Source organism: Galeopterus variegatus, unplaced genomic scaffold (genome assembly GCF_000696425.1).
Source record: "Galeopterus variegatus unplaced genomic scaffold, G_variegatus-3.0.2 Scaffold1339, whole genome shotgun sequence".
NCBI lineage: Eukaryota > Metazoa > Chordata > Mammalia > Dermoptera > Cynocephalidae > Galeopterus > Galeopterus variegatus.
This window is the reverse complement of record NW_007727450.1, coordinates 159702-177309: the sequence shown is the minus strand read 5'-3', so window position 1 is coordinate 177309 and position 17608 is coordinate 159702. Positions and strand designations below refer to the sequence as shown.

The 17608-nt window shown below is 33.9% G+C and overlaps 1 protein-coding gene across 2 annotated transcripts in view; it reads right to left on the bottom strand.

The window, feature by feature from the left end:
• The window catches only part of POF1B (premature ovarian failure, 1B), a 71523-nt gene that overhangs the window by 27967 nt on the left and 25948 nt on the right, over positions 1–17608 (bottom strand). For both annotated transcript variants that reach the window (XM_008576365.1, XM_008576363.1), the window contains exons 6-9: positions 15694–15876; positions 7799–7929; positions 2397–2424; positions 893–967 (exon numbers count right to left, since the gene is read on the bottom strand). In XM_008576365.1, coding sequence (XP_008574587.1) covers positions 893–967; positions 2397–2424; positions 7799–7929; positions 15694–15876 — 417 coding nt within the window. The remainder of the gene's footprint in view (positions 1–892; positions 968–2396; positions 2425–7798; positions 7930–15693; positions 15877–17608) is intronic.

Sequence of the window (17608 nt, the reverse complement as noted above, 5' to 3'; positions counted from 1 at the left end):
AGGGAGGGAGGAAAGAAAAGACCACAACAATTCACTGAACTTTCAGAAGGAGAGAATAAACCTAAGGTTACTGGAGATGGGTGGAGGGAGGGAGGGGGTTTGGGGAGGGACAGGTCAGGTAAAGGACATAAAGAAAAATCATGATTTGTAATAATGAATATGCTAATAATAATAAAAAATAATAAATTTTATAAAAAGATTCAGGTTCTGAGGAGCATATGTGTTCTCCATATCACCATCTCTTTATAATACAGACTGTGTGCCACTAAAAATAATATTTCATTTAAGTTTCACAAATATAACACCAAGTTCAATACTTGAATGATCAACACAGGTCTGAGACCAAATATGAAATTTAGAAATTAGCCTCAGCAAATAAAACGAGATTATCTATCGAATACTTTCTTGCAAATACATATACTCTTTTTAGTCACATTTCCTTAGTATCTATCTTGATCTGTGGCTTCTTCCTTCATCACAGGGGAATTTACTGTTCCAGTGGTCTCTTGTATTCCACAACTCAAGAAAAGCAAGGCACTGGCCTTTCCATCTCTCACTGCTAGTGGTAGGGTGAGGTGGGGTACAGGGTGGAATAGAGAATAGGAGGACAAAGACTATGAGAATTAGGTTGTACTAAAGCACTGAGGAGTAAATACGGGCATTCCACAGCAGGGAATAATATTTCTAGAATGCTTTCCTGAATGCTAGTCATTCAATGCTAGTTTTTGATGTTCTGATTAAACTATAATGTAACCCTTGACTAAACAAAGTATGATCAACACTTGTGAAACAAAATTTTTATCTGGGACTTTCTGTTCTTAATTAAGGGGAGCATCCTAGGAAGAAGTTTGTTAGTGTTGATCTCACACACCCACTCCTGACACCATCTCACCTGCAGAATATAGCGAATTTGCTGTTTTGTAAACTCTGACAATCCTTTAGGAATCAATGATTCAATATCTTCTGGCTGTAAGAAAGGAGAGGCTTATCCATTGAACAGATACACTTTAGTATTTTAATCTAAGAGTCAGCAGCCCACAGACTTGTGTAACGGGGCATATCTTTTTAGGGATATTAAAAGATTAATTCACTTTCTGAAGAATAGTTTTTATGAATTTCATTTCTAGCCTTATCAATTTTACTTTTAAAAATCGATTATCTTCAAAGTTCAGTGTATTATTGATTGTTGTATCTTTTTAATTTTATTTATTTATTTATTTTTTATTAGCTTCAAGAAGGGAGCAGAACTGAGGTTGCCAGGGTGTGAGGGCAGTGGGAAAGGGGGAGAAGAATGGGGAGAAAGGGAGGAATTGATAAAGGGCCATGAAAATCAATTATATTGCATAATGATGAATATAATAATTATCCTGGTATTGATATTCAATGCTGTATTGCACAGATATGTACAATCAACTATGTCCAAATTAAAAACAAAAATCGATTATATTACATACACCGTGGAAAGAACCCTGAATTCCAGGTATTTTAGAGAAAAGCTTTGGGCAACCAATCAAATGTTCCATTTCTATTTTTAAAAAGAGCAGTTTAAAAAGAAAATGGTCTGTTAATTCCATTAAACACTTTATTCAGTGTATTTTTTAACAACTGGAAGTTCTGTTGGGTGACAGATATAACATCTTAGAAACTGATTTTTTAAATAATGAAAACTTTGGGCAATAAAATAAAATTAAGGATGTTACAAGGTTTATTGAGGTTTACATAGAGCTGTGATGACTTCTGAAAGATTATGATGTTGCCACAGCAACACTGAAAAGCTTCAATTAGTTTTAAGTGGAAAGCTGAATTGAAGTAAATACTTCTTAAAGGCAATTTAGGACTTACTGAATTATTGTAATGAATGCAGGATACCAATACATTGGAAATAAAGATAAAAATTAACACAAAAGAGACCATTGTGCTTTTTATTGCATTGAAAACAGTTCTTTCTCTATTTGGTTACTTATTGCATTAAAGGCAATTATTAACAAAATGTTAATATATAATACAATTAATACTTAAAAACATTTTTACTTCAAGTTGCTGGCTATTTGGCATGGCAAATGCAAGGTTTTGAGGCATATTAAAAACAAATATGCTACTTATCTGTTTTATCATGTAGATTTCAGTTTTCTAAAGCAGAGAGTACTTGTCAATGAAACTTTAAATGTTCTTATAAGCAAAGACAAATTAAATTATAAAGTTACAGGTGATAAAATATTTTTGTGAATGATTATTACTTTTATAGCCATTACAAAGATGTATCATTTTAAAGGCAAAATGATCATTATGCCGTTCAGTAACCTGTGTTTCCTGCCTCATAAAGGTATCAAATTAGTGCAAATATCAAGAATCTACTTTATTTATGATATTTGATTTTCAGCTATTTTTGTACTTACCTCATCTGTAGACTCAAAGTCCTGTTTGCTGCAAGAATGAAAAAAAAAGATAAACAACCTTAGGAAAGTGTATTCACTGATCATATATAAATGTTATTGTTCTATTAATTTTATTTTACTTTTTGATATATCATAATAGCACTGATTCAATTTATAATCACAAATGGAAATTTTAAAACTAACTAAAATGGCACTTTTAGTTAGTTTGCCTAAAATAGTTTTCCTGGAATTTGCTGATCTATTAGAAATTAACATCTGAAAAACAAAACAATAAAATACGCAGAATTGATTAGTACCATCCAATTAGCACCAGTCCATTCTTGGATAGATGTAGAAGTCCTCGGTGCTCGGCAATAAATAGTACCTGGGTGAATAAATACAATAGTTTCTCCTTCTCCACGGTTTTGTTTTCCGTGGTTTCAGTTACTTGTGGTCAACTATGGCCTGAAAATATTACATGGAAAATTCCAGAAATAAACAATTCACAAGTTTTAAATCACGTGCCATTCTGACACTGTTTTGCTCCTTTCTGCCTGGGATATAAATCATCCCTTTGTCTAGTATCTCCATGCTGTATATGCCACCTGCACGCCAGCCACTTACTAGCCATCTAGGTTATCACTTACTAGCTGTCTTGGTTATCAGATCAACTGTTGAGGTTGCTTGCGCAAGTGACCCTTATTTTACTTCACAATGGCCCCAAGCGCAAGAGGAGTGCTTCTGGCAATTTGGATGTGCCAAAGAGAAGCCATAAAAGTGAAAATGAGAAAGTTTTTCATAGGTATGTTTGTACAGTATAGGACAAAACATAGTATATGTAGAGCTCGGTACTGTCCATGGTTTCAGGCATCCACCTGGGGGCTTGAAACGTAACTCCTATGTATAAGGGAGGACTAATGTAATTGGTTTTTTCTCTCTATTTTCACCTCCTTTTTTCTCCATCTTGCATTGCTCCCTTTTGGTGCTGATTCCAGCTTCTCTCTACAGTGTTTTCAAGTTCTTCAAACCCTGTTTATCAAAATTAAAACTTGCAAGACAAGACTAACTCATTAAATCTATACTAGAGTATATATGACAGTGATGAGGCTTGAAAGGTACTTAAATCTTTATATAGGGACAAGGGCTTAAGCAAAATGACCAAAATTCTAGTGGGATAATATAATTTCCAGCATCAAAATAAGGGTTTTGGCCAGGGAGGTTGAAAGGCCCTCTGTGGGGCCATGTTAGGTAGGTAAATGTTGCAGGAGAACTGTTAGTGGTTGTATTAGACTGGCACGTGCTCCTTTGGGAATGGTGAAAACTGGAAAGGATAGATTTCTAGGATTTTTGGAGGCAACAGACAGACCTTTATTTTTACCTGTTTGCTCACTCTGCACTTGGCAGAAGAATTGAGCCCAAAATACACATGGTGAAAGTACTTTTCAAGCAAAAAACCAGAACACATGTTCTGATAGCAAGACAGAATATTTTAAAGTAAGATAGTTTGAGTACAATAGTTCCTACCTTTACCTTCTAAGTAATTGCTTATGAGTAATATATTGTTACAAGGATAAGCAGGCCACTCACTGTGCAAAACCTCTTGCACACATTTATAAAAATATAAAGCTGGCGTGGAGAAAGAGAACTGAAGGTTCCATTTCCCAAGGCATGACTATATATGTGTAGTTGTCTGCATGTGTGTATGTGGTATTGCCTGTTTTGCTCAAAATAGAATTGCAGGGAGGCTCTAGCAAAAGATGAAATACATTCTAGTTTTTAAAATGTTTTACCAAAGTAACAACACATATATATTCAAAGCTAAAGCAAATTAAAAACATGAATCACAGTGGGATTTTAGTATCTTTGTATTGATGGAATTGTGATAGTATTAATAACCTTTTAATTAATAGAAAGAATTAATAGAATTAGTAGAAAGAATAGTATTTCTTTCCCCCAATTCCAATCTCCCATTAACATATCCCTAGTCAGTTAATTTTTTCTATAAATAAGTGAACAAAACAAGGAGTAGCAATCAATTGTGTTTAATACTGGAATTTTAAAAAGTAGCCAGAATGGTTTCTTAAGACAACCTTCTGTAATTCTGACCCTGCAGTCCACTCATTGCTGAACTGCATTTTGGAAAGAGAAGAAAAGTGGAGACAAAAGGACAGAAAAGAGGTAGAAAGTGAAAACAGAGCAGATCGGAGAGGTGAAAAGGTCAGTTTGGATTATATCTCCATTCAGCACTGGGGGATGGTGGCTCGAGTTACATTAGGCAGAAAAAAAAAAATAGAGTGACGCTCACTATATGCCATTTCGCCTCCTAGGAAGGAAGGAATGTATAATGAGGGGGAAAAAAAGAAAGAAAGGAGGGAGAGAGGAAGGAAGGGATGAAGAGAAAAAAACTGACAACCTTCTCATAAACAGATATGTGAGCACCCACATTTTATAAGACCTTATCTATTCTGGAGTGTTTATTAATGTGGAGGTACTAACTCTCTTTCTTTTCTTTTTTAGGAATTAAAGCCAAGACTTTTCAGTGCTTAATTACATATTTAGGTCACCCGTGTGTATATATCAAAACTCCTCAATGAGAGGAAGTTCTTTCAAAGCCCTGGATTACACCTTTACTGGGATGATCATTATGAAATATTTTAACTTCCTTTGCTCAGTTACTTCCTCTACTTCTAATTAGCATGAGACATTAACTTTGGAATATATTTAACTCTCACTCTATAAAACTTTATTGAGTAGTAGCTACTCTGCCAAGGCCATGTACTCTGAACAGTTGTTGAGCAATGCAAAATACAAATATCCTGTCCTATACTTCATACAACTTAATTGTTCTGAGGCAAAATATGAACAATGTAAAATCAGTCTAAAACCTGTCTCCTTTTCAAATTTAATGATTTAGATGACCAATAACTCTCTCAATTTATCTGCAGTATTTTAAACAATTTGCCTGACATTGCACATCTTGTATTGAAAGGTTAAGTGATTTGCCTAAGGAAAGAGGTTCTTAGAATATTGATTCTAATCCCAGGTTTTGCTACTTTTTGAGCTTTAGGTTAGTGGTTCTCAGACTTTACCATGTATCAGAATCCTGTGGAAGGCTTGTTGCTAATCTGCACCCATGAAGTTTCTGATTCTGTAGGTCTATTTCCAATTTCTCACATGATGCTGATGCTAAGTACATGTCTTAACTCATTTACTGCTTATAACAAAACTATGAGATAAGTATTATTATAATCATTATTTTACAAATGAAGAAACTGAGTCACAGAGAGGTTAAACGAGTTGCCTGGTATTATACATCTAGTATGTAACAAAAGCTAGGACATGAATCCAAGATGTCTGGATTAAGAATCAGGGTACTTAAAACCATGTCTCTGGGCCGGCCCCGTGGCTCACTCAGGAGAGTGCGGCGCTGGGAACGCTAAGGCCACGGGTTCGGATCCTATATAGGAAAGGCAGGTGCACTCACTGGCTGAGTGTGGCACGAGCGACACCACGCCAAGGGTTACGATCCCCTTACCATTCACAAAAAAAAAACAAAAACAAAAGCAAAACCCATGTCTCTATATACCTCTTGATTTTACAATGTGATACTTTGATAGAAATATTCACAGGGCATGATTAATGCCCAGAAGAGTAAAACCTACACCAAACTGAAGATCTAGGGAAGGCTTTGCAGAAAAGCAAATGATAGTTTACAGATGAAAGTATTCAAAAATGTTTGAATCAATCTCAAGCACTTAGTGGTGTGATCTTAAGTTAATAACTATTCTCTTGGGGTCTCCATCTGAAACTTTGTAGGGTTATTGTGAAAATTACATATTATAGATAAAGCACTTAACACAGTGCACATAGTGGAAACTCAATAAAAAATTAGCTATTGAAAGGAGATTTTAAGGTAGTAAACTTGTGCAAAGAGGTGAATGTGTGAAACAGTTGTTTGGGTAAAGGGAGAGAGGGAGAATCTTTTGAGTAATGGGTAATGGGAGAAGGTGTTTACTAGGATAAACCAATGAGGAAGGCCTAGCTGAAGATGAAAATTGTGCATTCAAATAAATCAACTACATGGGTGTAGCAGCAAAGAAGGCATTCATTCATTCTACAAATATTTATTGAGCACCACATTAAACCAATCACCACGCTGAGCACCAAGGACACCAGGGTAAATAAAACAGCATGGATCCTTCTGAATTCTAGGGATAATGTGGGTTGGGTGTTAGATGGAGGAGGTAGTGGCAATAAATAAAACAGAGAGATAGACTGATCTAGAGTTGGAATTTTGCTATGTGGAAGGGATAGTTAATAAGGAAGCAAAGCAGTTGAGGGTGATGGTGACAGAATACTTGCAGTTGTGAATATGAAAGCAAGAAAAGTCAGAAGGCAGGGAGCTAATAAATAGAGAGAAAATAGATGGACAAGAGGTTAAGAGAGAATACATTCCAGGCACTAAAAACATTATTGACATGGAAAAACTCATACTATATATTTTTGAGTGAAAAGGTGTACAAAATAGTATATATGGTGTCATCCCGTATATGTAAGCCTATATATTATATAAAGTTGTATATTATTTTTAAGAGATCTAAGAAGCAGAAGAATCTAGTTAGTGAAAAGTCTGAATTGAAAAAAATTCTATTGGCTTTCCTTTATCTTCCAGATTATTCTAAATTTGTGGAGCTTTCCTAGATTTTGCCTGATAGATGACCACATATACATCTTGACTATACAGTAGAAGGCAACTTTTAGGGTGCAGCTTATATAATTCATTTTATGACATAATATTCCCTCATCTACACATGAATGATTAATTATTGTGTATATATTTAAATATATATAATTACATATTATTTTATGTTATTATATAACATATATTTACATTAATTTATAAATAGATGTTTATATAATTTATATATTATATCTAATATATGATAGTAATATAATATGTGAAGTTTATAAATAATATATAACATATTAAATATATATTAGACTCTAGCTTTTATATGTTGAGCACACATCAGTGGAAGATAAACAGTGATGTGTTGGCAGTGAGACTGTACCTTATATCATGAGCCTAATGTCTTAAAACAACTCATAGTATGCCATGCATTTTCTGAGCTTCGTGCCCAAGTGGTTGCTTTTGCCATCAAAATACATTACAAAAGAAGATGCATAGAATTCTTTACTGATCCTTAAAGGGCTTATGTGATCTTTGATGATTTTCATAAACTACATTAAGTCTTAAAATGAGACATTTGCTCGGATCTGCTTATATAGTTGCCTTGTTATCCCAATTAAAAGTACTAGAGTTTTGTTGTGAACATACAACTGTTGTTAAAATAAAAAAATACTAGAATATTATAAAATGTTTGATAGCTACAACATCAAAGTAAATAATACATTTACAGTACCTTCCTCCAATTCTCTGCAAATGTTCTAATAAACAGTGATATAGATCCGTATTCTTACGGCTTAGATCAGCAAGCAATTCTCCAAAATATTTGGGGTCCAATTTTTCAGGTCCATCATTCTGAATTATCACCTGAAGTGAACATTAATCACAGTTATAAACAATATTAAGTTTTTCTAAGTTCACGGATTTTTTTACATGAAATGAAATGAAAGTAAAATATCTTATTGAAGTCATCACATGAATCAAGCCACTAAATTCTCCTTGTATACATTTTTCAATGTTGGAGAAATTTAAAGAAAAATCAACATTGCAACAGTATTTTCAGTTTCATTTCACTCAAGTCTAAATGATCTAATAATGAATGCAAAACTTTAATAGCATATGGAAATTCTGGAATATGGTATTTAAAACAGTGAAACAAGTAAATCAAAATCTCTGATTTTCCCATTATCACCACGTGGCTTGCTCATCTGTCTCCTGTAGAGGAAAAATATGTGAATTATTTGAATTATACTGACTATAGAAGAATTACTTTCATTTGGACTTACATATTTTCAGTGAAAGCCTGCTTGATTTATTAGCATATCTTAAAGTTAGATTAAATAGACTTGTTTGATTTAAAGTGTTTTTATGTATTTCTTGTTGAACTCCATCCATTTATTATCTGGACTGAATCAGACATTGGAAAGAATATCTAAGGCCAAGTGTAGAAAATTCATAACCTCAGAGACATCTGAGATCCTAGGCACATATTATTATGAATATTGCCCTAAAGAAGACATATTCTGGTGGCTTCATAACCTTTGGTACCAATCTTTTCAATATTGTTGACTACCTTGGGAGCATCCTCAAGACACACTGCCAGGAGGATAATAACTTACATTGCACTCCGCATTACCTTTGCTATTGTGTGGGGAACAAGATGCCCTAAAAACACATTAATTCCTAAGTATACAGACGATAAGTGGACTTCAAATTTGACCACTGATACTTCTTTTTCAGCCTGTCCTCTGAATGCAGATCCTAAAAGATCATGCATGCTGAGGCAAATAAAAAGATTGCAAAGTAAGTAAAGATGAGCTTTCATAATCACGTCTGTGACATGAAAAACAGTTTACAAAATGTTGTTCAGTGAAAAAAAGCAGGATATAAAATACGGTGAAATCTGTTACATCTTTATTAAGGGATATATATTCACATTTTTAAAAGTATGGATAAATACACTGCAATGTTAGTTATCTTGTCTATGAACGCTTTGAAGTTGCTTTCTTAAGGAGGTTGGGATTATCTCCTAAATAAAGTCTCCTATATGAAGGCAAGTCAATATCATCACATAGTATGTTTAAATCTCACAGAATTAACAAGTAGTGCATAAATAGATATAGATAATATGTGAAAATAGATATAGATCCATATATCTCTATGTATTCAAAATAAAATCTTTAAATGCATACACATAGTTACACTTTCTATTTCCCAATATGTTTTTTGCTCCAGTCATAGTACATTTCACTGTCGTTCGCACACACCATGCCCTTCCTGCCTCTGGGTGTTTACTCACCCAGATTGGATCTCTCACTTTGTAGTTGTGGGTTAAGTAAATTGCTTATCTTCTCTGAACCCCAGTTTCCTCAACTGCAAAATGTAGGTAACTTAGTACCTATTTTATAAAGTTGCTGGAGGTTCAAATGAAATTAAATAGGGGATAAAGTGCTTCATAAATTGTTAAACCATCATGCAAATAATGGTTTTATTTAATTTAAGGCATATGGACAATTTGCTATTAGAATAATGACACAAGGAGTGGAAGACAATTGTTAAATTTTCTATAAGACTCTCAGCTGCTTGAGAGTAAAGATATTGTCTTTAACATTCTATGCTCTTGGATTGGAAGAATCAACATTGTGAAAATGTCCATACCACCCAAAGTGATCTACAGATTCAATGCAATTCCCCCCAAAATACCAATGATATTCCTCACAGAAATAGAAAAAAACAATCCTAACATTCATATAGAACAACCAAAGACTCTGAATAGCCAAAGCAATCCTGAGCAAAAAAAATAAAGTTGTAGGCATTATACTACTTGACTTCAAATTATGTCAGAAAGCTATAGTAACCAAAACAGCATGGTACTGGCATAGAAACAGACACTCGGACCAATGAAACAGAATTGAAATCAACCCACATACTTACAGCCAACAAAGATACCAAGGACACACACTGGGGTGTAGAATTCTCTTCAATAAATGGTGCTGAGTAAACTGGACATCCACATGTTGGAGAATGAAACTAGACCCGTACCTCTCACCATATATCAAAATCAACTCAAAATGGATTTAAAGACTTAAATATAAGACCTGAAACTATGAAACTCCTAAATGAAATCATAGAATAAACACTTCAGGAAGTAAGACTGGGCAAAGACTTTATGAATAAGACCCCAAAAGCACAGGCAACAAAAGAAAACATAAACAAATGGGATTATATCAAACTCAAAAGCTTTTGCACCACAAAAGAAGCAATTAACAAAGCAAAAATACAACCTATAGAATGGGAGAAAATATTTTCAAACTATGCATCAGACACGGATTAATATCCAGAATATACGAGGAATGCAAACAGCAGCAAAAAAAGTAACCCCATTAAAAAACGGGGAAAGGAGCTGAATAGGCATTTCTCAAAGAAAATATACAAATGGCCAACAGACACATGAAAAAATGCTCAACATCACTAAGCATCATCTCAACCCAGTTAGACTGGCTATTATCAAAATGACAGAAAATAACAAATGCTGGCAAGGATTCAGAAAAAGGGAAACCCTCCTACAAAAATTGAGGGACTGTAAATTAGTGCAGCCATTATGGAAAACAGTATGGAGCTTCCTCAAACAACTATAGATAGAACTGCCATATGAACCAGCAATCCCACTGCTGGATATACACCCAAAGGAATGGAAATCATCATATCGAAGAGGTACCTGCACTCCCATGTTTATCACAGCTCTATTTACAATAGCAAGAGTTGGATCTAACCTAAATGTCCATCGTCAAATGATGGGGTAAGGAAAATGTGGTATATATACTCCATGAAATACTACCTCACAATAAAAAAGAATTTCATTCTGTCATTCATAGCAACATGGATGAACTTAGAGAAAATTACGTTAAGTGAAATAAACCAGACACAGAAGGAGAAATACCACATGTCCTCACTCATAAATGGGAGCTAAAAAATAAATAAATAGATAAATAAGAGAAAGGAAAAGAAAGAAAGAACAATCACAATATGTTGAACTTTCAAAAAAAAAAAGAATTGTGGTTATTACAGATGGGAAAGGGGGATGTGAACGGGGGTTAGCAAGAAATTGGTTGAGGGTCGCAAAGACTGATTGCATTTTGTAAACATTAGTATAATAATTATCCTGATTTGATCACTACAAACTGTACACAGATATTGATATTCAAATCTGTAACCCACAAATATGTATATGTTTCAATAAAAAAATGTTAAAAAGAAAGAAAGATACAACAATCACAATAATTCGTTGAACTTTCAAAGGGAGAGAACAGAACTGAGACCATTAGAGGCGGGAAAGGGGAGGAAGATGGGGAGGTTAAGGAGGAATTGTAAAGGGCCCCCCAAAATGATTACATTGTGTCATGTTGAATATACTAATTATCCTGATTTGCACATCACATATTGCACACATGTATTGATATTCAACACTGCACCCCACAGATATATACAATCGTTTCAATAAATAAATAAATAAAATAAGAGGAGCCTTCATATTGCTTACAAATGCTTTGTGGCCATTGTTATAGGAATTATACGAGAGTCTGAAAGAAGAGAAGCCTCACATGGCACCTATTCTCTTATCACTCATCACTGAAGATTATAATATAGGAGACTATCCCTCCTCTGTGTTGTGCACGGTCCAATGGAACACAAGACTGGAGAGAACAAAGACTTGGATATAGGTTGATTTTTTCAGCTCCTACACTCTCCACTCCTTGGAACTCTTGCCTTCTTTTTTGATTTTTCAAGAACAAGAAGAGACCAGAGATACCAAGACCGTAGATGGGACTTTAGAAAACTACTTTTCCAGGTTTACCAATGCTTTGTGGCAAGGTATGGATAAGGTAGTAGATGAGTTATTCTATGACTTTTGACATATTTAGTTTACTTAAAGATGAATGGTAAGTTGTCTGTCCACTATTAGACTTTAAGATCACTAAGGACAGAGACTATATCTGTTTTACTCATCATTTTATTCCTATCATCTCAAATAGTGCCTGGAACATAATGGACGATCAGCAAATACCTGTTGAATGAAGCCAGAAAAGAGTTGCACTCACAGTATACGTAATTATTTGAGTCTTTCTTATATTCACTACCTGTATGACAACTTGTAAAATGAGTTCAGCCAAGCTTTTCCCTACCACTAACGTGTGAAATTATCTGTTCCTTGCTAATGTCAGGAAAATGATCAAAGTATGTTATTCTTAATTTCTTCAGTGAAGGATATGTAACTAGTAATATTTTGAGTTTGAAACCAAAATGATGATGTTGCTAGGGAGGACCATGGAAAACATACATAAATTAGTTCTATAAAAAAAAGTATTGTGAAGCCAGGTTTTTGGACATCTGATTTTGAAAAATATTTTAATGCCTTTTGCTTTGGGAAAAGCACTTTAAAGGTAATTTAGTTTCATCCGGAAATAGTATTACATGGAACTGATTTTGTATATTGATGCTTTGAAACATTTGGGGTCTGGGGTTGGGGTGTAAGAAGGTCAAGAATCAAACATTCATTTGAGCATCTACTGTGTGCTTGGCACTAAGATAGGTAGTTTACATATTTCATTTCATTTAATCCTCTTGTAGGATATACTGTAAATTAAAGTATTATTCTTCCCCTTTTATAGATGAAACTGAGGTTCAGTCCAGTTAACTCAACTTCTGAAGGTCATGCTGCTCAGCAAAATAAAGTTTTATAAACTCAGATAATTGAATTGAAAGCCTGTGCCTTTTCACTTTACCATGCTACCTCCAAATTACAATTTAACTCTAGACACGAACTCTAAAAATGGTCCAAACTATAGTTTTAAATGAGCCTAAATTATGTCTGCTCTATTACCCTTTAAAGAGACTCTTCCAAACACATGTCACAACTCCAGGGGACATGTAAACACCAAGGAGCCCAGGTGAGAAAACTCTCTCTCTGCCCTTCCTTGTCCATGGGATCTGCACAACCAGGTTACTCTGAGCGGGAATAGATCCAATCCTATGTAATCCATACAAGTGGAATTACTAACTGTAAACTTCCTAGGGCACTATTCTATTTTCAGCAGCACCTAAAGTTTATCCTCATAAAATATTGAAAAAGCAGAAAAACTGTATCTATACAAAAAGCTTCCAGCCATTAAAAAAGCTACATAGGAATCTCAAACTGCAGTATGAATAATAAAATAGAAAGTAATATATTGGTTATCTACCCATGCCCATTTTCTAAGTAAGAAATACATAGTCTGGTCAAATACATTATCAGATGTATTAAGCTAGTGAACAGATATTATAAGTTTACTATTGTCACTGGGTACAATTCTTAATCCTGTAATATTGTTCCTTTCTCTGATAATTGTCCCTCACACCATTCCTACTGTCATTGTTCTAGTGTAAGTTTCATACGTAGACTACCGAAACAGGTTCTTATAGCCTTCTCTGCACTAATCTTTCTCCTGGCAATTTTTTTCATGTTGTACACTTTCTAGTTTATGAAAAATTTTCAGCATATATTTCCATTGTGTCTTTACCTCAACCCTGTGAGTTAGACATTACTACCCAAATTTTATGGATGAGAATGTTACTGAGAGATTTAATATTATTAAGAACACATAGCTTAAACAGGACTGAGTCAGGATGGAGCCCAGGTTTTCCTATGCCAAAGTTAGTTCACTATCTGTTATATCACCAAAACCTCCCCAGTGACAGACTCCTCTTAATCTAGTGTGCTCTATTCATGGTTACACTATTGATCAAGGACTCTCTACATACCTGACCCAAATTCAAGAGGAAACTATCGATGGACTCTGGAGTCAGGGAACTTATGGATGAATCCTGGCTCCACCAGATGCTAGCTGTGTAAGACTTTGCTAGTGACATAACTTCTTTGAACCTCAGTTTCTTTATCTGAACAATAAAGACAATCTTTCTATTCTGATCATTATGAGAAGAAAATTAATCAATATGCTAGTCTATCTTGTGCAAAGCTACTAGAGCTAATCCTGTAAAGCACACCTATCAGTATTTTCCTACTCAATAACCTTCAATCACTCTCCATTGCCTACTAAAGAAAGCCCAAAGTTTTTAACTTAACACTCAAGGATCTCATGACCTGCCTTAACATATCATGTTAACACTACACCCCAATACTCCTTATCACGTCTTCCATGCCATACAAATTAAACCACAAACTAGTCCTGGAACCCAAATTGTTTTTGCCCAAATCTATGACTTTGTTTGTGTGATTTCCTCTTCCTAGAGCATTGTCTTCCTGCAATACCACAATACCATATATAGAAATTCTACCCATTTTTCAAAGCCCAAGTCAATTCCCACCTACTCAACAAAGACTTCCTTGATCTCCCAGCTGAAATTAATTTCTTCTCTCCTCTGTTCTCAAAGCATGCTCTTTGTTCCTCTTTTATTACAGACAACACTTTACTTTGTATTATGTTTTATGTGCTTGCCACTTTTCCCTATTAGAGGAAACTACGGCAAAGCAAAATTAAGGATTAGACTAAATTGTGTGAAGTTGTTGATATTTGACCAATTTTGACCAATAAAAATTACAATTTCAAATGATTTAATCTAATAAAATGGCCTTCTATGGTCATTACTAATCCATTTAATGTAAGAAATTCAACACCCTAAGTATTGTGTTTTAGAGTTATTCTAGAAGTCAATATTTCCATGCAGATCCTCAGAGGGAAGACAATTTTAGGCTTTTTTTTTAATGGGAAAAACATGGATTTTAAATCTTTGGTTTTTTTTTTTTTTTTTTTTTTTGACCAATATGGCCAAAGTACATATTTCAAACTTTCAGTCCTTAGAAATAATCTCATGTATATTTAACATAAAATTATCAGATTCTTATGCAGGCAGGCTTCCTTATTTTTTCTTATTTTCTTTTGTCTTTTAGTAAGAGTTGCCTGTGAGAAAGGCCAATTTGAGAACTGAAAAAAATACAAATATGGCTGATTCCCCATTGTTGCAGTTATTATTGTTATTTTTACCAGGATACAAGAACATCTTTTTTCCTTTAACACTTGTTTAGCAGATGTTTACAAGATTCCAATGTCTTCATAACATAAAATTAGTCACTGAGGATTGTATCCCAGGAGATTTCTCCTTAGCAACTAAGTTGTAGTTTCTATTTTGTTGATGTAATATACAATAAAATATACGCATATTCTGACTTGAGTTAATATGATACATTCTCAAAGAAGACGTACAGGAAGTAATTCCAGCTTGTGAAATGTGACCATTACAATCATCTTAGATAATATTTCTAATTCATTTTTGATTTAAATGAAAATATTTAATGTTGCAAAACTGTTGGGCTGATTTTAGAAGCGAGGATCAGCTAAGAAATTAATCGGTTCATAACTTACCTCTAGATTTAAAGTATTAGTGCACCTGAATGGTTTTGTCTTCTGAGAAGAAATGGAAAAAAATGTTTTAAAAATGCTATCCCAAAACACAAATACCAGTGGCATAACTCCTCAATATTTTGATGAAAATTTAATGTGGGTACCTGTACAATGGTGTGAGAAGAGTTCATGAATGTTGTTTCAGTTTGACAATAAATCAGTTGATTGATCTCACCTGCTCATGTATCTGGTTTGATCCACCATGGCACAGTTCATTTCCAATGTTTGAAGAAATTGAATCACTTCCCATGATGGTTTGGATTTGCTGGCTAGGATGGGATTGTTGACAGTGTGAAGAGTGGATGATCTGAGGCTCTTGGACAATGTGATGATGGCACTGAACCTGAGGATAGCATTCCTGAAGCAAATACACATGTCAATAACAGTCACTGAGAATAAAAATTACTAATCAAGAAAAAAGTAACTGAAATCATTTTTAGAAATTTATGTGTTCTTCCACACAATAATTCAAACCCTAAGATTTAGTTTCAATTAATGATGTATTATGATTTCAAATTTTTCCATTGGGAAAATTTGTACTGAATTCTATTTTTATTTGATCAGGCAGCTGTGACCATACAAATACTTATCTAGATTGGCCAGGGAATGCATGCTCTGATTAAATTAATATTCCAGTTATACTGAACACTAAAACTATAATGAATATTAATATTATTTAATCTTTCTTTGATGATTCAACAGGCACTTCAGTATCCAATTATATAATAATACTATAATACTGAAGATGTAGGTGAATGTAAAATTAGAAAATAATATAATGTAGTGATTTTTAATGTCAGGAAGCATATTAGAGTCGCAGTGGGGGAGCAAAGTCCTTATGCTTAAGAAAATCGGGCATGAATTTAAAGAAAAGACTTAAAGCCAATGATTAAAGCTTCAGATCCAGAAAACATGGATTCTAACTCTGACTCTACCACTAGCTCTGTGATTTTGGGAAACTATATATGCGACAGTTATGAGCTTCAGTTTCCTCATTTGTAAAAGTGGGGGTAGAATATGTCTCGTTGCATTGCGAGGAATAAATGAACTAACGTTTGTAAATTGTCTAGTGTCATATATTTGTCAGCCTAGTACAAAGTAGGTAATAAACATTTATTATTATTATCATCATTACATCATCATCATCATCAAGCTTATCATCATCTACCCTACCAAATTTTCAGGTGGGGGGGAAGCCTGAGGCTCATTAAGATGGTTCTCATACTTATAATGACATGGCTAATTAATGGCAAAACTGAGACTGGAACTCATGATTTCTAGCTTATATTTCTTTCAGGATATTAGGCTGAATTTGTACTTACCTCAGGATATTCTGGAATATGTTGTTTTTAAACTAAATCTTTGCTCTCTGCCTGTTTGTCATGGCTTTTTTTTTCTAATAAGTACAGAGCACAGACTAAGAAAAGATATCTGAAGGTTTCAGGTATATCTGAATTTGCTATATTCTTTTGTTATTCTTCTACTTTGATAAGAGGCATCTGGAAGCCTATTTTCAAAGGAAAAAATACTCTATTTTGAATCAAATGCTACATTCCTGCACATAAAATTAACTTTGAAAGTATAAATTCAATGCTGTATTTTCTTTTGACTGTGGAAAGTTGATCTACATTAACATAGTAAAGCATTTCACTTTTTAAAATTTTTATATGAAATAATTTTCAAGCTACAGTAAATGAAAAGAAACCCAAAGTGCAGAAGAATGAATATAGCATGTTCTCTCTGGTGTAACATTTTTTAAAATGTACATATATATATTTACAAACATACACAACTGCTTTTATATGCATAGACCGAAAAACTTTTAGGAGTAGCTGCCTCTGGGAAGAGAAACTGGGGAAAACAAAGTCCATTATTTTTCACTGTATAACTTTTTTTTTACTTTTTAAATATTCTTTTTATTCTCTTTGAATATTTCTACCATGTATACAAATTACCTTTTCATGTATCCAAAAAATATTTTGAAAGAAAGAAAAAATATATAAAGAAGCACATTTTACAAATAGAAGTTGTCTTTGTAGACATATAGATAATAAAGGTCATAGAATCAATTCATGGAATCATTTTCCCTA